The sequence below is a fragment of the Pleurodeles waltl genome, chromosome 3_1 (genome assembly GCF_031143425.1).
Source record: "Pleurodeles waltl isolate 20211129_DDA chromosome 3_1, aPleWal1.hap1.20221129, whole genome shotgun sequence".
Classification (NCBI taxonomy): Eukaryota; Metazoa; Chordata; class Amphibia; order Caudata; family Salamandridae; genus Pleurodeles; species Pleurodeles waltl.
Window position 1 is genome coordinate 1,933,147,972 of NC_090440.1, and position 23,568 is coordinate 1,933,171,539.

Genomic DNA, 23,568 nt, shown 5'->3' on the forward strand with positions numbered 1-23,568 from the left:
GGGAAAGTGTGGAAAGAGATAAAGAGGAAAACAGATTTACAATATAAGCTAGTAGCAACATCAACTAGATAACAGGTGTATTAGAGGTTCTGATCATGTAGGCAATGTAGATGAAACTTAGATTACGCACAAGGTATAAACCAAACATAGATTGTGCAAATGGTATAAAAGGGTCCTCAATTGGGAGGATGAATTCCAGAATCAATGACCTGTTGTGAACTACAGAGAAAATTCTTACCAGGAATAGGAAGGAGGCATTCAGGAGACCTAGACGAGGCGGAAGGTATGGAAAAATTCTGGCCCAGATAGGAGGAATAGAGTAAATTTGGCAGAGACAAGAAATACCTTATTCAAACTTCATGTACTGAATAGCTCTGGCCATTCAGGAGATAAATGAGCTAATGCACCAATGCAGTATATTAGTGTTCAGTTTAGTTTCAACCAATGATGGTGAGGCCCTTCTCCTTCGTAAGTCAATTAATAGACCCACAGTGGAATCCAGCCACCATTCGCTGGTCAAATTGTTCTTTGGAGCTCCGCAGGACTATCATATGATCTTTCAACACCAAACTCAATTCATTCAGATACAAAGCTATAAATGTGGGGCATTAAAGACCTGGGGAGGAGTTCAACATGGGTGAAGATGAGGATATTAATCACATTAGGAAGGGATCTAGGAGGTGTCCAGTCTTGCCAACTTTGTGTTTTCAAAAGCTGTGTTAAGCCAGAGACAAGCAGGAACGGGGGGAGAAAAGTTAAACCGGAAGAAAATGAAAGTTGTGTTAACACTGTGTATGAATGGCTAGGTCACAACTGCAGTCATGTCCGTCTCTGGAGACCATATCTGGAGTTTTGTGTCCTGTTCTGAATCCTTAATTTGGAGTATGGTGTCCAATTATGGATGCTAAATCTGGAGTTTTGTCTTTATTTACCTTACCTGGAATACTGCATTAAGGGCCAAATGTATCAAACATTTTTGCGATCGCAAACGGTCGCAAAAATGCGTTTTGGTATATAACAAGTCCAATTTGCGATTCGGTAACTTGTTACCGAATCGCAAATTGGATTTGCGACTGCATACCCATTTGGTATTAGGAAGGGGCGTGTCAAGGGCGTCCCTTCCTAATACCGAATCGCAGAGGTATGTATGATTGTTTTGTGACCGTGAATGCGGTCGCAAAACAATCGCAGTTACCACCTACTTCAAGTAGGTGGTAACCCATTTGCAAAGGGGAAGGGATCCCCAAGGGACCCCTTCCCCTTTGTGAAAGCATGCGAAAATGTTTTTTAAGAGCAGGCAGTGGTTCCACAGACCACTGCCTACTCTCAAAAAATTAAAAGAAAACTTTTCATTTTTCATTTGTAAATGCATCCCGTTTTTCTTTAAGGAAAACGGGCTGCATTTAAAAAAAAAAAAAAAAAAAAAAAAAAAAAAAGATTGCTTTGTTGAAAAGCTATTACAGACGTGGTGGGTGGTCTGTTGAGCCCAGCAGACCACCATTCCTGTGATTGTAGCCATTCGCAATGGCTCGCAAATTGCAACCTACCTCATGAATATTGATGAGGTAGGTCCATTTGCGAGCCCTTGCGAATTGCAGTATGAAACTCCTGGAGTTTTATACATTCCAATAGCGATTACTTAATTGCAATTCACAAAAAATAGCAATTAGGTAATCGCTATTGGATACAATGATACATCTGGTCCTAACTTCTGAAAGACATCAGAATCATTGTCCCCATTTATGGCGGTCACATCTGGAATACACTATGCCGTTCTGGAGCCCACATCTCCAGATGGGTCTAGAAAGATGAGAGACAGTCCAAACTAGAGTACCAATTTGTCAAAGGGCTGACTCTAAAATCCTATCAAAGTAAATGCAAAGCCCTAAATCTTTATGACCTAGAAGAAAGGAATGTGTTGGTGCGATGATCTAGACTGTAAATACAATAAAGGTGTGAATACAGAAGAAGGCCATGAGAGGATATATGTCAGAGACATTATGATGAAATTCAAGAAGTAAGGACATTAGATGCGGAGAGATATCTGAGAGGTATGAATAAGGTCAAAGAGGTGGCTATATTTCAAAAGAGGGTCTGCAATAAGCTTTTGGTGGGCTAGATCAGGAGCAAACAGAAGTTCTTCTTTGCATGTAATAAATATATTGTACCCCCTCCCCCCGGAGGACATGTGCTTGACAAATCAGTAGGAAAAAATTCAAAAGGGCTTGGAACCTATTTGTAGTAATTATAGTGTGAGCACAACGACAGACCTAGGGAGTGTAGTGGGTTTACAATGTTACATCAGATAGGAAAAAGGGAAAAACAGATGTGTCGCAAGATCCATATTTCTTCTCAGTATCTTTGCAAGCCCCATCACCAGCATAGGCCATATCCCGAAACAGCAAACACTTCTTCCAACAATAGTCATGCTTGAAAGGTGCTGTATATTGGAGAAAACTTTGCAGAGCCTGACTTTATATTCACCAGTCCTTTTTACCCACCTGTACGTACCTGTTGATTAGACATGTTTTCCCAACTGACAGATCCCCCACCACAATGATCTTCGAGATCTTGAATCTGCTGGGGATGAAACAAATAAGATACAGAGGCTGTCAGAGGTACTGATGGGAGGTCCACTTTATATTCGCCTTTTAGAACGCTGAGTGAGATGAGCACCAGCTTCGGAGATGTGTGTGTAACCTGCAGTCACATACTTGAATCAGACTTTGGAGGTCAATAAAATGATAGAGGCTATTAATTAAGCACCAAAAAAAGTTTTTGGGTGTGCCCTATATAGAAGTGCATTGTTATTCAAATCTGTCTGTAGTATTCCCAATGATGGGACAGCATACTGATTGCCACGCACAGATTGGAGTTTTCACAATGACCGCTCGCACAATAGGAAAATCTACACATAGTGCCACTATAGTAATGCTCTGAAACAGTGGCTTACAGCTGATTGACTGGATTATCTCAGGGTAGTGAGGTGCAGCAGTCCAGGGACCACTCGGGAAGGTGGTGTTTGCTAGTACCCCCGTCCTCAGGCATGCAACAAGCAATGCCCACTAACTGAGGGCCTGATTCACAAAGGTAAACTTACACTTTTGTGTAAGTTTACGATTGTTTGCTATTCACAAAGGAATTTACGAGTAGTATCTTTACTAGTGCGAAGTCTCCACACATAAAAAGACCTATCTTTATGAGTGCAGAGACTCCACACTCATAAAGATACTACTCATAAATCCCTTTGTGAATAGCAAACAATTGTAAACTTACACAAAAGTGTAATTTTACATTTGTAAATCAGGCCCTAAGTACCAGTCAATCAATAAATGTCTTTATTCAGTTATTATACATAATCATAAAAGCACAATTCAAAACTAGGCACAATCATATTAACTGTAATAAATATTATTAAGAATAAAGCAAACTAAAAGAGATTAAAATAACAAAAATGAGGTGTTGTAGATGTTAGAAACTTGACAGCATTTCATATTAATGGATTACTCAACAGTTTTAAAAAATGAAGTGCAGGCTTACACTTGTAAAATCCATTACTCTTAAAAACTAAACTTAAGAAGTGATGTGTAAAAGATGTATAAAATCTACAAAAAAATACAAAGTGCAGTAGTTTTTGCAGAGAGGATTCAGCACATGGACAAATCAATAAAGCAAGTGGATCGTATTGGCAAGGGGAAAACAAAGACGACGACAGTTAGTGCCTATTCAAAATCTTGTTAACATTGATCTCTCCCATGGATTAATAACCATACATATATACGGATCCATATTCATTGTGGTTTGAATTACAACACAGTCATAAATAGAAGGCTTTTTCAGCTCATCCCTCTCCCAGGATAGGGTTGCATAAGCACACAATTTATCCTTGGCCCATGCTATATGGGCGCGTGTTATCTGCTGGGGGGGCTGTTAAATAGGTCTGGCCTTCCTAAAATGGCAGCTGTTGATTTAATGTGAGCAACTAGGAGATTTTATGGCCATTGTCACAAGCAAGGCAATCCTTAATAATTTGCCTATTTACAGAGGTATTTGCTTTGTACTAAACAGACAACCATATCAGCATTGAAGCTAGTTTAACCCAGTCCTCTATGTAAGGGTACACTAACACCAGCCAAGGGTCCAGAACTTTTTGACTTGACTAATGGTCCAGGACTTGGTAAGTTAGGACTCAGTCTCCGAGAAGCCACCAGAAGGGTCCAATGTGAAACCAGTTCAAACTGGACAGTTTGGTCTTCTTTGTAGCAGGCTTTTTGCAGTTTTTGTGTTCCTGAAGCTAAACAGGAGGCTAGCCAACTAGATCTTGGAATTCACTCTTTTGTCCTGGTTTCAAGTGGAAGATGACCCAGCCCTTGGGGTTTCCCCCATATGTAAAACAGGAGGCTCAGCCCTTATTTTGAGCTCCAATCCTTTGGTTCGGTAGGTGTGGTCCTTCTTCTGTTTGTCACAGGTCCAGCAGTGTTCAGAAGGTGGTCACAGGTGCCAATAGTATACCTGGCACTAGCTTGTAGGTGGGGGTGACTCCCTAACCAATAGGGGAAAAGTTCCCAGGGGCAACTCTACCCACTTTATCATCATTTCCTGGGGGGGGGGGCTTGGCTCTAAACAATCCCACTGTGCCCTTGCTCTGCCAAAATCCAGCATGGCAGAATATTTCTTCCCTTGGTCAGAGCTCTGGTCAACCCCGCCTCCCACACCCTATTCCCCTCAGGTGGGTCTAGGGAAATTAAGAACTCTTCTTAAAAACCAGTTCTAGAAAAGTGTTTCCACCCACTTGCATTGGTGCCTCTCTGGCTACTTAGGCAATGGCAGGATCAGGCCTAGCTGTGAAGTTATACATTGTGTTATAATGTAACCTAGTGCTTTTCTGTGGGACAGCCAGCATTGCCAAAGTGAAAAATTACTTTGGAGATTTTTCACTGCCATACCATGCACCCTATCCAGTTGGCATTTAGGGACTACCTTAGGTGACTTGAGAAAGCAGGTTTAGGCCTGTCAAAAGGTGTATTTGTCCAGGTTGAATTTGCAGTTTTAAAACAGCCATCCTCTGCTGCAGTAGCAGGCCTAGAGCCATGTTGTAACTCTGTCACTGTAGTGGTGGCACAATCAGTGCTGCAGTCCACAAGTGACATTTAGGGCCTGATTTATGAAAAGTTAGCGCCGCCTTTGCGTCATTTTTTTATGCAAAAGCGACGCAAACTTACAAAATATAATCATATTTTATAAGTTTGTACCTCTTTTGCATCAAGAAATGACACAAAAGGCGGCTCTAACTTTTCATAAATCAGGCCCTTAATTTACAGTCCCTGGGTACACAGAGTTCCATATATTAAGAACGTATAAGCAAATTAAATATGCCAATTAGGTATTACTCTTATATTGGGCAACATTAAGATCTGTGTTCTTCATTAGCCAGTGGCACATCTTATTGTTATTGTTAAGCTGAGTTGTGGTCTCTAAAGGGTTGGCTGGGAGCACAGGGACGTTAGCTAAGATTGCCACATAAGGGCAGGCTTTTGAGGGTAAATTAAAATGGCAAAATGGAGTAGTCAGACTTTGAGATGCAGAATGTGGATTCTCGTTATCGCTCTGGTGCCTATTATATATAGCTAGATTATCATCACTGAACCCTAAGATCACAATACTTTACCTCCCCCACTCATGCTGAACACAATATAATGAGGCACAGTTATCAATCATCAGGAATATTGGATTCATCAGGGTTTCACCACAATGATAAAAAAGAACTATGTCATGATAACCGAAAGCAACAAAGTTAAAACCTCTCAGGATGGAACCATCTTACAATGATATGCATTATTACATGTAATGATTCACTGTTCACTTTGTCATTGTCAAAAAAGCATTTCATTATGCTATATGCATAAGTGTTTGTTCTACATTTACACATGGCTGCAAAGTAACCCAGATTCTAACAATAGGGCTAAAAGTCCTAGCTTTCTTCCTGGTAACTGAAGTTTACAGAGTCTCTCCTGGACCAGGATGTTCCCATCCTCACTGTTTTCCTTGCTATGCGCGGCTAACACTTCTCTTCTTAATGTGGGCTCTGTCTGCCATAATTGTTCCCCATAGGCTTTTCCAGCAGTTGTGCTTGGAAAGGCTGTCAAGCAGGTCACCCCTCCAATTAGCATGCAGGCAGGTCTCCCTTCTTCCACAGGTCCAACAAGGTGACTTGTCAGGGTAGTTTCCAAACTTCAGCCCAGTCTGGAGGGAAAACTGAGACACCAGCAGGGGTTCCCACTCCTGGCTCTTTCTCTCTCCAGCGCAGGTGTGAAGTCATCGATTAGAAACGAGCAAGGCTGGCTGCACCTGCCGTACCAAGTGATCTACAGTGGCTCCTCCAATCCAGGAGGGGGATGGCCCCAGTATGATCACCTATTGTAGAGGTCTCTTAGTCCTGCCAGTCCAGACCTGCATGGGAAGGATGTGAAATTACTCCGGACAGTTCTAAAGAAAATCAGCTTTTCAGCAGGAAGAGGGGTGTAAGTTTTACTTTGACAGGAGAGCTGTGGTTACCTCAAAGAGGCCTAGCAGGGTAGCTACCCCACCCACACAGGCAACTCCTATGAGGGATGAAGGTGCATGTGAAGTCTTCACACTGGTGAGTGACACAAACCAACGACCATTCCCGACATCCAATGGACTTCACCATTCACCCATCCACGCTTTTGTGAAACCAGTCCACCCACGCCACCCCCTCCCCAGCACACATTAACTCTCTGTAGCTCCCCGTGACTGCCCTCGGACTGCACACTCTGACAATGAAGCGCGTTATTTCCGGGCGCTAGGGGCACCGAACCTGCGTGTGAACTTTCAGGTCCAGGCGTTGGAGCATGGCATTAGTAATGTAAACTTCCGGCAGCCTTTTACACCAGGACATCCAGCAGCCGACTGCGGACACTGTCATGGTGACTGGGCATACGCTAAGCATTGTAAACATTGCAACATTTCTGGCCTCCACCAGTCACTCACGGAGCTCTGCGGCAATGTACATTACTAAGATAGATACACAGGATTTTTTATTTCCTTCTTCACTGAACGTCAGTAACCGCACATCCCTCCCTTTGTGTCCGCTGCTTACAACCCACGCCGAGATACCGTAGACGTATACAGTTTTAAAGTCTACCTACATATTTACTATCTGGGCCGCAGCACTCATGGAACTTAGAAGAGCGCTGGCCTGGTGGAAATAAATCAATAGTTTGCTTACCAAGCCAGCGGCTTGGAAAGGCCAGCAGGGCTGGGGTAGCGTTGGTGACAACCTGACACGGGACTGATTCTTCTGTAGCCCTCCGCTGTCATCCCCACCCATCTCCCCGCATATCTGTTTTCAGTATCAACGGGGACAAAGTGCGCTGTACTTACATTATTTTAAAACACAGAGAATATACCTTCCGAAGTGTACCGTACCTGCGTTTATAAAGCGTATAAAAGCCCTGGCGAGCTTCCAATCGCTTCACGTGAAGGGTATTAATAGAAGTACCAATTTATTGCATGGCTAATTAGAGACGTGTTTCAGTGTCATGCGTGTTGAACAGCTAAAGCCTTTAAGGTATTAACAAACAAAACCATTCCTGCGCATCGCCAGGAACAGAACACGGAGGTTGCTGAGAGTAAGTGCTTTTCAGATTCAAGCACCTTGCAGGCGCAGCTCATCTCTTCGGGGGGCGCTCACCGTGACGCGCTCCGGGCCTCCAACCTTGCCGGGCTGCAGCCGTGTCCTGTATCTTTAAGGGGCTTAGGAGCGAAAGCCGAGGTCGGTTATTTGGTAATATAGTTGGAATGTGTTTATGCTCTGAGGGAGGGGAACTCGGAAGCAGTCGGCGGTTTTAAAACTATTCCGCCAGGAACGCTGACACGGAAAAATTTTGTTTAATGGCAAATTGGGACCGCCCGCGCCAATGCCCGTCTACTCTACTGCCTCGTCATCATCACAGCAGGCCCAGCTTTAGATACATAGACGCGGGGCTATTTCACTGTCCCGTGTGCGCCCTGTGGGTTTACAGTCGATTTCTTGCTCGGCGCATCACTGCTACAGCTCAGCAGGACGGCCACAGGGGCCGAGGTACGGCTCTCCGCAGAGCTAACCGTAAACAGGCCTCGCAGGCGCAGAGGGCGCTACACACGGGCCGGTCAGTACTGTAACTCCTACACGCTGAGGGCCAGAGGGGGGCAGTGTGTGGACCGTACGGACGCACAGCTATTACACTCAAAGGAGGTGTGAGGGAGATGGCTGCAGACCTCACAGGGACACAGCTAATACACACAAAAGGAGATGATTGGGGGGGGGGCACGCCGCTGACCAACATGGCCACGCGGCAGTGAAGCTCCTGCGGCGTCTCCCACCATACTGCTGAGATCGGCGGACACCGTGTGCAGGAGCCCGCAGCAACAACGGAGCGGTGAGAAGGGGACTGGGGTGAGCTGTGGCGGGAGCATTACTGGGCAAGGGCGCTGCTAACGCTGCACACATACTTACACACAGTGGAAGAGTAATAAGTCTGAGACAAGTGCATGCCCATGGGATGAGTGAAGTTTAAACAAATGTACGGAATTGAAACTGATGTCACTAACTACCAAAACATTTGTTACACTACCTTGAAGACTTTATTAGTTGGGTGGGAGGACTCCAGGGAATACTTGTTAATCATTCAAGCTTTTAAAGAGCCCAGTAAGTCTTGGGGTTTCTCTTGCACGACATAAAACACAAGAGCCGATGGAATACTTAATTTCCCTTGGATCTGAGCCCGACACCACCCGGGGATATGTAGGCCACCACAGGACAAGGTTTTCTCTCTAAGAAATGATACTGAAGCAGTTTTGTGGAAAGACGAGGCTACATGGGGGAGGATACAAGTATCCTTGGTAAGCTGAATCTTGCAGCAAGGGCCATGACAGCTATGAGAGTCTTTGCAATACGTTTGGCCAGGCGCACTCTTTGGTCACTTGAAATCTAACAGCAGTGGCCACCTCACTAAACTAAAAGGGGAAAAATAATTCTCAGCTTCCTCCTGAGGGCGGCTTTGGAGGGTTTGACAAGACAAGAAGAATAAACAGATGGCCAGGAGCCACCAACTGACTATAGAACACAGAAGGCACTGGTGGGGGGTACTGAAAGTGGTTTGCAGTTCCCAACATAAGGAACTACTACTTTCCATTATATTCTCATTGGTGTTTTTCAGTACATTTCCATGTGAACTTGTAGCAAGAACAAATGGTGAGCCATTTAAAGTAAATAACCTCAAACTGGGGGTGGGTAGGTAAAGGGACAGCTGTCACACTAAAGGAAATGTGTGTGACCCAAAACACTTCGCAGTTCAACTCTTACACATATACACGACGGCTTGTCACTCAGAAGTGCTAGGTTACTTATTCATCAACTAAGACGGATACCTCTAACATTTTTTCATCTTAAACAGGTTTTAGACTGTCGGAGCCTGGGAGACCCAAAAAGACATATTTAACCCACTCATTTAGAATAGAGGCCGGCATTACAGCTTTCAAAGACGGCATCCACTGGCTTCTACTCCAGTGCCATTGTGAAAACTGACAGCTGGCACTATGACAGACACAAACTGTATTTTAGATCCTGAACCAGATATTTTAGAGCTTTCATTTGTGTGACCCTTATTTTATCCGATATTTGTACAAAGAACCCTCAGATATCTATGACAGAGGAGTTGATGAGTGGACGGGGCATGTGTGTGTGCCTGTTAAGGATCTCCTTTCTCAATAGATACTTGATGACCATTGCAGCACTGGCACCCCTCACACCACCACCCATTCACCCCCCCCCAACCCACTAAACCCTGCCCACCCACTATGGGGTCAGCCAGAAAATCATACCTTGCTATAACCTACTTGACTGTTGTGACCTTACAGAAAAGATTTATGTGGAACTGCCAGCCTGCATACACCAGTCCTAACACAACCCCTTCCAAGCTCAAGTGTCTCCTGCTGCCCAGAGTGTGTCTATGCTTTGCCACTGGCTGAGGAGCTTCACTTTGGACAATACAATGTATGTCAAATGAGCAGTTAGGAACCCCTGCTTTTATGCATCAATCCAGCCAGCCCCCAAAAGCATGAAATAGTCTGGTCCTCCCAAGAGGATCATCGCGTCCTGTGTTTGCTTCCTTGAGTACTGCTAGCATACTCATTTTTTTGGTTCTAAAAGGCTACAGAGAAACCCTAGTACTGGATTTTGATGTGTTCTATCTCTGTTACCTCCAGTCCCTTGTTCTTCTAAAACCGCAAGGTGTAAGATATACTATTGTAGCTTGTGGCAGTGCTCGAGAGTGAAGTGATCTCCTGGGGTAGATTTACAACTGTGGCACGGACTAGAACAAAAAGTATAGCTTTTAATACATGTCTAAATAACCAGAGGAAAATCTAGTGTGGAAGAAGCATGTGCAGCATTGCAGCTCCCTAATGACAGTGCTGACACGTTCATCTCAAGGCAGCTGTAATGATGCGTTGTGACCAGAGGAAATACCCGATATGCCTCCCAGGTCCAGTACCTGAAGGCACTTGTTCCTTTAAAGCTTTAGGACTGTCCTGTAACTCTGCCAGGTCTTGGGGACACCACATTGAAATACCCACCCCCCTGTGATCCCACTGACACTGCATGAAATATAAGTAAGACACCCCTACAGCAGGCCTTACAGCCCTATGGCAGAGTGCATTACATTACATTACACGTGTGGCCATATCTGTAGGAGCAGATATGGCCCTTTTATGTCTTTGTTGATTCTTGGACATACCAAATGACCAGGGAAGCCATTTTTCATACATGTGCTGGACACCGGTCAAAACGGGTTCCCCAGCTACATGATGGCTTCACTGAAACTAGGGATGTTTGGTATCAAACATATTGTAATAATAAACCTGCACTGATTCCAGTGAGGGACTTATTAATACATGCACCCAGAGAGCACCTTAGAGGTGCCCCGTGAAAACCTACCACAGACGAGTGTCTGACCCCCAGGGGTGAGAGCCCATGCTCTCGGGTAGTCAGGAACAAAGCCTGCTCTGGCAGGGTGGTGTTACACACCCCTTCCAACAGGATGACATGAAAAGTAGCATTCCAAACCCGGGAGCTTTACAGAGCCAACTGTCTGTGGTATGCAAAGCGAGCTTCCCTCAGAGGTGAAGGGATGCCAACCCCGCCTGATCAGGGCCCATTTGGCACCTGAACAGGCATGAAAATAAGTTATCAGAGAGATGTGTCCACCTTGAGGCTAGTACCACCCCTAAGGTGGGGGCCACCTGATGTGGACACAAAATTTAAAAGTCTGCCATCTTGGTGATGGCAGAATTAGGAACACTGGGACAGGGTTATGCCCACTGACTTATATAAAGATAACTGTTGTTTTTATAAATTGGTGTGGATCTCCTTATTGAGATGTGTGTGTCATTTATTGACTGTGTGCATGCAGCAGATGTCTAACACTCCTCTCTGATAAGCCCGAAGCTGCTTGATCACACTATCCCCTAAGAGAGCACATTGGGATCGCTAGAGCAAGCCCCTGTCCACTGATAAGGGATACCTGGACTCTGTGCACAGTACGCCTCTTTTGGGATACTATATAAAGGGCCAGCTTCCTACACCCATTTATAAGATAAGCACAAATGCCAGCTGACTTACAAACCAGAGTGGAGGATGCATCAAGGAATCGTGACCACCCAAGAGGCCCTGAGATTCCTGCAGTAAACAAATGCACAATTACTTCTCCAGAGCTCATGTTGAGAGTGTGCATGGTCATCGGGGGAGAATACTCCCAAGGCCGGTTCTAGGGCAGTGGAACCGGTGCCACTGCATCGGATGCTGACACTGGGAGGGGGCGCTATGTTTGCAAGTATATTTTAGTTTTAAAAGCCCCTGCTGCAGCGATCCTTGCCTCCAGCAATTTTCAGGCTACAATTAAAAAGTCAAGATAACTCTGGTGATTTATGTACTGCCTGAGAGAGTTCGGAGATTTCGCTGGTCGAAATTTTAAGATAGCACAGGGGGTTAATATGCCTCCTGCAAAGAACATGTACCATACAGATCACCAAGTGCATATAACAAATGGATCAGCAGGTTACTGCTTTTGTCAGAGAGGTCTTTTTGTTACTTACAGCTTATAACTTAAGATCTGATTCTTTGCTTCTCCAGATCAAGCACTCTTAAGCTGTACAGCCTGTCAGTGCATCTTTTGTTCTCTGTCTTATGTAACATTTCTTACACACTGATTTGCACACTTATGATTGACTGTCTCTGTGTAATGATGTAAAGTGCTCTGACACCGTACACTGTAATGAGTGGTTATGGAGACTTGAGGGACACTGTTAAAGGGTGGTAGTGAGGGAATCTGTGAAGAAGGTGGTCATTGGGAGGTGCCAACCATCACTGTCGCACAGGGCGCTGCCACCGTTAAGGCCGGCCCTGAATCGTCCTGTGACTTATAAACATCCTGCCTGGGCCGCTACAGGTCCCTCTCCTCATGTGCTGCTTGAGGTATTCTAGGCACTTCTGCTTCAAGGAGGCGCCTGTGTATATTTTCAGTCGCCTGAAGTGTGAGCAGGTTGTTTTTCACTTAAGGGGAGCTCTTGTCTTCTGTGCAGTTCAGCATCCCTATAGTCTATCCAGGTAACTGCTCTAAGGATTTCTCCAGAATCCATCATCTGTTCCCAGCACTTAATGAAGACACACACCAGAAAAGATCTTGTCTTTGAGGTCACTGTTTTCCAGTGTCCTCGAAATCCAGACAAAAAAAGAGAGCCCTTGACCAAGAAGGCCAATATTTATTCTGCTCTCGGGGCACTTAGTGGGACACAAAGCCAACCATAATGATAGCTTTGTTCAAATGTTGAACTCTCTTCTTTTGTCCAGGGCGTTAGCAGCAAAAAGCAGATGCCAGGCTAGTCAGAATCACCCTTGAGAATGTTCATATAGGGCTGGAATAAGATAGTTCTCCTTGGGGCAGCCAAGTGCCTCTTGAGCTGAAACGACTGATTATCTGATAAGGTTTTGTGTTACAATCTTTTCTAAACCTTCAAGCCATCTGCAATCTCAGTTATGAAAATCTTAATTTATGTCTACTATTAAATGAAAAATAACTGCTGAGAAGTCCGTTCTCAGGGACAGATGCATTAAGGATAAAGGAGAGAAACCCCAAATACTTACATAGGCGAGACATATTGGCTTTGCCAATGCTTGTTTTCTCAGTTGTCACTCAGTACTATTTTGGTGCTGTATAGAATTCATGATGAAAGAAATTCAAATCATCTTCCAAACCACACCCTTAATCTGGTAGAAATTTGCATGTTTAGAGGCTTTTCCTGTTGCAGAATCGGACTGCTTTGCGGACTTGAAAAATGTGTCAGTTTTCTCAAATTTTGGAAAGTGAGTCTGCTGGGTTGAGAAGGGTGTGCTGTGTGTAAGAAATTTAAACCAAAATCCTCCCAAAGCTGTGTGAATCAAAATTAAACCAGCCCAGCTGGACCAATAAAAAAGCTAGAGAAAGGAGAGTGACCAGCAAGTCTACCAATGGTAAGTAAGAGAAAGGAAAGTGACGAATAATAGACTAGATGTTTCTGGTGTGACCTAAAAATGGGTAGCCTGCCAGGGCCTAAGCAGGGGCATAGCTCCAGGAGGGGTGTTCGGGGTGTCACACCACCCCTAAAAAATATATTCTGTAAGAAATAGTTGGGTACCAGTGCTTTCAGTCAGGTAGTGTGAGGTGTCTATCGGAATTCACCTGGGATTTTCACATGCCCACAGTGACAAAAAAACACACACACTCTCTCACCTATGTTTATGAAGGCCTTAAAATTTTTTGATTAGTTTGAAAAATATTGCATTTTAAGTACCCCTAACAATCCGCACTCCTCTTTCTGTCCACTGCCCCTCAACTCTCCCTCATGTCCTACTTATTGAATGTTTTTTAACTAGATGTCCCAGCATGATTGTTAGGAATTCTGAAGTCCCCCCCCCCCCCCCCTTCCAAATCTCCCCTTTTCATAGTGACCAAGCTATGCCCCTGGGCCTAAGTGAGGCCTTGCATCTGTTTGTGTCTGTGTAACTGATATGCCGAGCCCTTGGACTCCTGATTATACTCCATTGTGCTGTACACGTTAAACCTTATTTATGTTGTAGATTGAGTGGGTACAATGTGTATGTGTCTATTCATCAGGGTCTACAACGGGAGCGGACTTCTCAAGGATCATTTGTCAGGGACACTGGAGAAAGGGTTACATTTCCATGCCCGGATAGACAGTTTCTACTTGAAGAAACAGAGTGCTCTATCACCAAAATTGCGTCCTGCAAAAGTGTAAGACACGTGCAGGCCTTGGCATACAAATCATCAGACAGAAGCCGAAGCCTGTGTTACTCTGATTTAAACAACAATATGAAACAACAATACAACACTTCAAACAAAGCTTGAGTTTCATGCTCACCACCCAGTCTCTTCCCGACGCTCTGCGCATGTGCAGGTGTGAGAGCGAAGGTACTTACCCAACCGTGCCGGTGCGCTGCTGCTGACACGCTGAGGTCACTTTCGGGTGGAAGGATCCGCGGCAGTGCAAAGCGGCCTCCTTTGTGAAGCACTGCAGCAGAAGACAGAGACATGGGGTAAGGGAAGGATCCCAGAAACCAACTGAATGGAGTGGGGAAGGCGCTGTCTGTAAATGACAGTGCGCCACCACACCATGCTTAAGTAATATATTTGTGACATTTACTACATACCACACGCCTGCTGAATGCGCGTGGTTCATTTGTTATACTCGTTCTTTGTGCGACGCTTGGATTTTTCACACCCCCCTGGGATTTCAGTGATGTCACACTGATGGCCGCACCCCCTAACTCTGAAAATTGTTCCAGCACCGCTGAGATATAGTGCAAGTCACACAGTTCATAAATTCACGAGGAAAACCTTTTACAAAATACGCTGTATGTTAGCATACACTGTGCAGTGGGGTAACAAAACTTAAAGCCCCCCCCCCCCCACACACACCTTGCAAAGTACCTGTAGGTGGCCCCCATTCCCCCTGGACCCAGTCAGGGGTCTGCCGCCCGTGCACATGCCCCCCCCCCCGCCCCCATCACCGCGGGGGCCTTTGTTACGTCCCTCCACGGGCAGCGAGCCCATTGCGTTCAACGTGGGCGCACCGATCTGCCGTGTCAGTAGGGTGTCGACAGCGTACTCCCCCGTGCGCTAGTCAGGCTGACGCAGCCCTCCCTGGAGGAGCGTGTCTGCACAGGAAAGGCCGGGCCGCTGCAGGCAGCGTGGGGACCACACACGGAGTCTCCCGGCAACTCGGCGGACTGGGGACAGCTCACTGACGTATGACTGGCAGCATGTCGTGAGATCACAAGGAACCCGGACAGCGCCCCTTGCAGGCAGGCAGCCTGGTGGGCTCCTCACCCACACCAATGTGTGCAAGGGAAGAGCCAGATAAATAAAATATCTCCCCCGCCCCACACTTTGAACCACATGACTAAATATGCGAGCAAAGTGAGAAATCAGACACTTTCTTTGCAAGCCTGTAAGAGTTGTTCCACTCTCGCACGTGAAAAAAATGGTGCTAAGTTATGCGTTTAGAGCACAATTTTGAAACAATTTGGCCACAAAACTGCTTGTTTACTAGTCTTTCCTTATTTCTTCCCTGACTTCTTACAATGACGCTCTCCTTTCTTCCATGGTCTTTCTTTTTATTCTTCATGTATTTTTCCTTCTATATTTCTCTCTGCCTTTTATTTATACCTTCTATCTTTTTAGCTTTCCTTCCTTCGTTATATCATTCTTTCTTTTCTACTTTATAGTATTCCTTCTTTCCACTCTTAATTCCGTCTTTCCATTTTACTTTCCTATTATTTTTTGCTTCCATCTCCCCTTTTGATACTTTTTTGTCCTTCTTTAATTTCCTTTGCTAGTCTCCTTCTTTACTTCTTTTTCCTCTTCATTCTTTTCATTTCTTCCTGCCCTCATTCTACCCTTCTTTTAATTGTACCTTTGCTTCTTTAATTCTTTCTTTCCCTTCCTTTCATTGCCTTTCCTTCCCTTTTCTCCTGTCTTTCATTCATTTTTAATTGCTTTTTGAATATTTTATGTTGTTTTTCTGATTTTCTTCTTTCCATCCCTCCTTCTATTTTTCTTTTATAATTTCGTTGTTTCTTCCTTCCCTTCCTGACACTCTTTTTTCTTTCTTCCATTCTTCATTTGTGCTTGTTTTCTTTCAACTGTGCTTTCTTTCTTTCTGACTTTTTTTCTTTCTTTCCAGTCTTACTCTGTGTCTGAAGAGTTGATCGTTTGGAGTCAAATATGACTCCGTCGAAGAGCCCATCCCAGAGAAAGCGTTCCTTGCTTACAACATCAGCATGTATTTCCAGCCTGTGTGTTCTAATCTAAGGAGACTTCACTAGTTTCAAGGTATACACCTGATGCTCTAGATGGCGGTTCTAGATTCACAGTGAATAAGCTGCTTACAATTACAAAACACCTTGAGCTAGAAAGAGACCCCAGCTCACGATCTGCATTGCCAAGTTGCAAATTTGTTTTATTGACATAAAGTGGGGAGTTCTCAGAACAGGTCAAATTCAATATACATGCACAGCATACGAGGAAGGCATAAAGTGCTGACGGTATGGCACATCGCTACCACTACTATGGCCCAAAGTGATGTTGCTCTACCACTGGAAGTATGCAGGTGTGCACTTTACATGCTGCAGAACGGCAGGAGCAGCGAAGCAGACGGGCAGATGCATCGAGGGTAGAGCTGGCTCAGAGGCTACCTTGTGTGCAGCATTACACATGTATACTTGTGGATGTTGTGTGTGAATGTTGGAAATGCGTCCGGATCACTGCTGTGAGTCCAGATAAATGGGGAAGAAAAGTACACGGGCCTGATTTCTGAATAGTGCTGCCTCTGTGTAATTTTTTGACTTTTATAATTTATAATTTTATAATTATATTTCATAAGTTTGCGCCGCTTTCGCATCAAAAAATGACTCAAAGGCAGCACTAACTTTTCATAAATCAGACCTATGGTTTTAACAGACCTGCAGGAGCGGATTAAAAGGCCAAGTAAAGAGCTACCCAGATGCAGTTAGGTGTTCAAAACTGGTACAGAAATGGTGCGCACAGAAATATTTCACAAGTTGTACCTAGATGAAGATTGCACTCTGGCAAGAAGCAATTTAAGGAAGAATAAGTAGGTGATGTCCAGGTGCAGAGAGACAATTTATGGGGCATATTTACAAGAAACTGGTGCATCAGTGCTGATGCGAGTTTTCTTGCATCGCTTCTGGCACTTATGACACCAGGGGTGCGCTGTATTTACAATGCGGCGCACCATGGCGATCGTTAGGACAATAGTGTCAGAAAGAGCAAGGAGGCTCATAGGTTTCTATGGGTGCGTCATTTTAACACCTTCTTTGAGCAGGTGTTAAAAATTACACCAAAAATGGCACTGTGAAATCTTGTAGATTTTACTGCGCCATTTTTGCAGGCCTCCTAGCGCCGGAACACCCCACCCCCCCCTTGATACATTATGCCTGGGGCAGGCATAATTTGGCGCAAGGGGGTGCAAAGTGGTGCAATGCGAGCATTGCGCCAATTTGTATATATGGTGCTGCAAAAAAGCCTTTCTAATGCCACATTAGCGTAAAACAAATGACGCTAATGTGACGCAGGAAGGCGCTGGGGCTTACAAATGTGCCCCTAAATACTGCACACAGGCGCAGGTAACAGGAGCAAGCAGAAGTGCACAAAATGATAAGCAAGCAGTACCCAGATACAAAGTGGAGCAATTTACAGGCTGGTCCCAGATGCAGGAAAGAGTAAAGCAGTATCTTAGCAGTGGATCAATCACAGCTTGCACATGCATGCACTCAACAGATGGATGGTAGCCATTCACAAATAGAACTTGCAGTGCCCAATTGTAGCTGACAGTGCTTACAGTGCAAGAAGGCGGTAACCAGGTTTGGAGGGTAACAACCTAAGAGTTACAACCAGATCCAGTTGGTATTGAGTAGTATGACAGTTTTCAAGCAAGGAGGCACACAGAGGCAGAAACCTGATGCGGAGACTCTTGGTGCTGACATATAGATACGGGAGTTTCAAGTGAAAGAAGACCAGGACCAAGGAACGGGCAATTGTGGAAGTACGATTAGGCCAGATTAAAGGGGTGTTCCCATGTTACATTTGGTGATTAGATGGGGATGGGGAGTTTAAGTGGATCAGGTGTTCTGGCTCTAGCCCCTGCCATCTTCCAACAGATCCAACTAGAGAGGTCGCTACAAATTGACCCTTTTGTGCTGTAGTCGTTAGCTGCTTGACACCCTGGAGACGTGGAATAGGAGCTAGTTCATGTGCACAGTCATAAGCTCAGATGCACAGGGCCTCAGTGGTGACCACTAGGCAGACGAGACTGGTGGTAATGCATCCCCAAAGTTAAATTTCACATAGAAACTACTGGCAACGAAGGTTTCAACAAAACGCAGCGATCCTTGTCACACCCGCGCCAAAAGAAATATTTTTTGGTTTAGGCCTGTTGAAAACCCAGCATTAGACCCGTGGTCCAGTAACACACATAACTAATCTCACACTCGCTTACCCCTAGTTAAACTGACAGTCAATTCGTAGTGTGATATAAGAGGAGCTCGGCAACACAACCCGATCTAAAATGACTCATTTAAGCCCCCTGGTGGCCCAAGATTGAGAAAAAGCTGTGATCTCAGTTGCACTCACCCCAGAAATAAAAAAAAATAACCCTTCATCTTTTAATAGAAATACAATGTGCTTTCTTGTTGGTTGTATGATGGCCGTACCCCTCTGTCCAGTGTACTTTAATTTTCTAGCACTTGTACCCATCTCACTCGTTTGCACGAGTCCACGTTTTTACTCTGCTATATTGTTTCGTGCCTGTAGGTCTGGGAGTTCTGTGGCTGTAGTAACCTGTGGCTTCTTTAGGTACAATCCCCGGATTATGTTCTAAAGCCCACACTATCTGGTTTACTCAGGAACTCTCCTGTGCAGTTGACCTGACAATTGGCTGCAGCGGTGGGAACCTGGAAACGGGTTCTTGTGAATGTTAGTCAGTACCTGCACCTCTGCCGAGGGTCAGTCCCAATACACTTCTGCTTTATGTCTTGTTATATTTTGTTGTCTTTCTAGATGTTTGGATTTTAGATGGTAACGCTCTGCTTTCTCTAAAGGCAACAGACTTAAGACGGGGCCTGTCCTGTAATGAAACTTGCCTTTTGCTATTATGAGTCATATTGGCTCAGATGCAAGATGTCTTTACTGCCTTCATGGGTAGACGCTGGTTGGGTCTCTTTAAGGTCAAACCTCTATGACATGAGACTTGGCCTCCTTGCTATAGTTGTGGTGCAACTTATGATTTATTACACGCACCAAAGAAAGAGCTTTCAACTAGATTCGGAAAGCAAAATGAGAGATATGCTATCAGAATGTATCATGAGTGGGGAAACAGGGGTTCGACCAGCTGTTCACCTAATGAAGAAGGCACAGAGATGGGTCTAAGCAAAGGTGGCTTTCCCCAGAGGACGCATGCATGGGGGAAGTGAGAAGCATCTCAGAAGCTCAACATGCACAAAACCCGGCTGTCTCTTTTCTACCTCCATCAATATCACTGAGTTCAACCACCCACCAAGGACAGCTCAGGTGCTGCCTCAATCCAAAAAAAAGTTATCAAAACCCTTTGCAGGTACCGTGGTCCTGATGTGAGTGCCCTGATCAGCTCTGGACCTTCATCCGTTGAACCAGCACTTACCAGAGGCTGCTGTGCTATGATGCGGTCCTTGCGTACTGGAGGCAGCACACTCATCCTCCAACAGCTGGATGGGGTGATGGCTCAGCAGACAACAATCTTCTACACCTACAAGAGAGGAGTAAAGAGAAGAGACTGAACAAGGTGTGTCCTACTCGGTGGAATCAGATAGCCAGGCCTGGAGTTCATCGCATTGTTGGAAGGCTTGGGGAGCATAGGGTTCAAGTAACATCACGCGTCCCCCGGAGCAAGGACAGAGTTTGAATGCAGCGCTGTACCTGAGATGTGCGCTGCCTTTTACTGAAAGTGCATTTCTGAAGAGCACAAGGGGCCTAGCTCCTTCTCCTGTTCAAGTACTACTACAAACTGACCGACACATATTTCACTATTTATGGTGTCAGATTTGGAAAGTAGTTTCTCATCTGATGAGCCTCAAGTGCTCCCTAAGCATGAATGCAGTCCCAGTCCTGGCACAGGCTGAAGGATCCCTGGTGCACTGATGAAGTCTCACGCCTTGCAGAGATGTACGGGCCCTGTACACTTCAATGCTGTCTTATTCCTGGCTGAGGCTCGAGGCATAATGAAGTTTTACTGTTCTCACCCCAGCCAGCATCAGAGCCCCGCAAACATTGGCGGAGTCTAGCTGCTTGTCTTTAATGACGCCCTACATTTAGCACTACGTTAAGCTGGAGGGAGACTCACGCCAAGCCAGGGTCAGTGACCCCACGAGCATTAATGGGGTCTCCCTGCTCTCCAGCCCGCAGTGGAGTTTCATGAGGAAAGGATCTGTTGCATCAGACGGTCTGTATGTTAAAGCCACGACAACGCGCGCACGTAGAGCCCCGGCACGTGGGTGAAACAGCTGGGCCGGGTAGAAACATCTGCAGACTCAGAGGGCTGGCAAATATTCAGCATCCCCGTGAATCATCCCGAGCCAGACATGAGGAAAACACGGTCCGAGGACAGTCAGGCTCTGGGCGCTTCCAAACCGAGCACAACCTGGCAACAAACGGGATGCAAGCAGTCGACGTCCGAGTGGCTCCTGGGACACAGGCCGCCCTGTGCTGGGAGAAGAGGCGCCCTGGCTCGGAGGAATGAGGTGTTAGATGCAGGGGGCGCCCTGTGCTGAGACAAGAGGTGTCCTGTGGACCACTGTTCAGATACACGAGAGGAGGGCGGATGTGTTAGAGACAGGAGGTGCCGTGTGTTGAGACAAGAGGTGCCACTGCTAAGAGATATGAGAGGGCAGAGGAAGAAGTGTCCATTAGTAGGACAAGCGGTGGTCTTGTTCATGGGCATGATGTGTTGAAGGCAGGGGTGCCCTCTGCAGCACTGTTCAGAGATATGAGGGCAGAGGACTGAGGTGCCCGTTCTTAGGAGAAGATGTGCTCTTGTTCATAGGCATGATGTGTCAGAGACAGGAGGGGCCCTGTGTTGAGACAAGAGGTGCCCTCGTTCAGAGGTATCCGAGACAGGAGACATGGTCTAGCTATCAATAGTGCTGCAGGTCTATCAAGGTCGAGGGATCTAAGGGGCACACAGCACTCCAATTTTTTTCATTTTTAAAACTAGGAAATCTGCAGATAGGAGCTTGTTTTCCTTGCTTACACAGGGGCCCACTGCATCCTAGCTATGCCACTGGCATGAGATGTCCCTGTTCAGAACCCTGAGGTGTTAGAGGCCCTGTGCTAAATGAAGAGGGTGGGTGTTGGTTGTTGAGGAAGGGGTGCCTCGGTGCTGTGGCAGGAGATGCTCTATACTGAGTGAAAGATGCCTGCGTGCTTAGGAGGAGATCCCAAATGTAGCAACACTGCGCAGGCGAAAAGTCACAAAAAATAACACAGTAGCACTCAGCACTGCACTTTGGTGCAAAGGAGTGTGCGTGGCGCTATGCAGCCTGAAAGTGCACCAGCACACAGGAGCAGAGCGAAGTGGCAAATCTAGGTGGATAGAGCGCTGTCCTGCCCTCGCCCTTTCACGCAACGGGGCACAACTTTGCTGCGTTGTGTGAAATGATAGTACATTTCCCCCCGAGGGGTCTTGAAACGACGTGGGGCGTGTATTGCGCAACAAAGTACCCCGTCCAGCGCCAGGACAGGAGCGGGTGCTCCTATATCAAAGGGGGGGTCGGGGGATATTTTCCTCCTTGAGATACGGCAGAAGGGTCACCTGGAACGAGGCAGGCTCACAGGGGTTACAGGTACTTCAGATGCACACAGAGCAGTGGGCACCCGATTCTGAAGTGCGTTGGTGTACAGGGGACACCACTCTGACACTTGGGAAGTCTGCCCGAGGGCTGCAGGAGCGGGGGTTCTTCTGCAACCACAGAATGGAGGCCAGTATGAAAAGATGGAGCGTAAGAAAGGGCACGGGGTGAACAGGACGGGATAGAATGGACGGGAGGGGGGTGGGGTGAGGGAGGGAGTTAAAAGCGAGGCGCAGCGCAGGAGCACAGGGAAAGAACAAGCGTATGGGGGGGGGGGGGGGGGTAAAAGGGACCAACTGGGGGAAATGAGGGTCTGCTGGTCCTCTGCCTTTACGGAGCGATGTGGGGCAGAACAGAGCCTCTTGCGGTTCATTGCCAGAGTGGAGACTCCAGGCGGAGAGTAAGAAATGCAGGCGAAAGTAAGCACAGGAGATGGGATGTAGGAAGGGAGGGGAAGAAAGAGACGGGACGAGAGCAGAAATGTGAGCCATGCAAGAGACAGCTTCAGCTGGGACTCACCTTTCCGCCAAGAAACCGGAGCGGGATCTTCTGCCCGTTGCACAGGAAGAGAGGAAAGTGGGACAGAGGAGGCGGAGTAGGGGGGGCTGAGGGGTGAGAAGAGGAGGGGGGGTGTTGAAGGAGGGAGGAGAGTTGGGATGAAGGCGGACCCAGCCCTGCAGCTGCCTCTGGTTACATGCTGGCTTTGTAAAGTTCCTGCTCTCACAGCGTGGGGAGCGACCCTCCCTCACCCGCCCCCCGCAGAGCACTCATTAGTGCCCAGGAAGCGGCAGCGCAGAACATGCAGCGAGAGGGCGCAGGGGGAGGGGCAGACACCCCTTCCAAAACACAGCGTCACTCCCAAAGCTACCTATTGTGAGAGGTGCTGAAATGGAATCTGTGAAATTCACTGACAAAAGCCAAGAGCAACCTTAAAGTAAAAAAGCGACGCAAAGATTTAAGAGAATGTCTTTCTTAAAAGAGGACGTTATAAACTTCAGTTAAGGGAATTTTAAAGTTAAATAATTTAGAATGCTTATTAAATAACCATCACATCCGTTCATTAAACACTTACGTTGTCTCCAAAAAGTATACAATGAGAACAACTGTGTGGAGTGATGGAAACACATTTTGTTTAAAAGCCCCACTAAAACGTGCGCTAGAAACGGATGCCAGAAATGGGGTTCCTGGTTGGCTACTGTAGACACCTCAGCCAGGTAGGGACCACCAATCTAGTCAGAGCCAGGGAGTTACACACCCAAGATAACTCCTGCTCATCCCCTTGGTTGCTTGGCACAAGAAGTCAGGCTTATCCCAGAGACAATATATAAAATGTTTGCACAATACACCCAACACAGGTGACACAATAAATACACCACAAACAAGACTCCACAATCAGCTAAATAAAAATATACTGTACTGCATGAAACGTCATTAGACCAAACACGACATGGATCAGTAATACCCTGCCACTCAAGCAGTTTACAGTACATCACACAGGTTGCTAGTACTCTGCAAAAGCAAGAAGTAGTCAGGTAAACACATAGGTTACT

The 23,568-nt window shown here is 46.1% G+C and overlaps 1 protein-coding gene across 2 annotated transcripts in view; it reads right to left on the minus strand.

Annotated features, from left to right (window-relative positions):
* RAB34 (RAB34, member RAS oncogene family) overlaps positions 1-22,723 on the minus strand; it is a 53,072-nt gene extending 30,349 nt beyond the window's left edge. The window contains exons 1-4 of one of the 2 annotated variants that reach the window (XM_069226197.1): positions 22,538-22,723; positions 19,816-19,920; positions 14,537-14,628; positions 2,512-2,577 (exon numbers count right to left, since the gene is read on the minus strand). In XM_069226197.1, the coding sequence (XP_069082298.1) occupies positions 2,512-2,577; positions 14,537-14,628; positions 19,816-19,869 (212 nt within the window). In that variant the 5' untranslated portion in view covers positions 19,870-19,920; positions 22,538-22,723. Of the gene's footprint in view, positions 1-2,511; positions 2,581-14,536; positions 14,629-19,815; positions 19,921-22,537 lie in introns of both variants that reach the window. The other variant, XM_069226195.1, reaches the window with a different exon arrangement.
* Between the last annotated feature and the right edge of the window lie 845 nt (positions 22,724-23,568).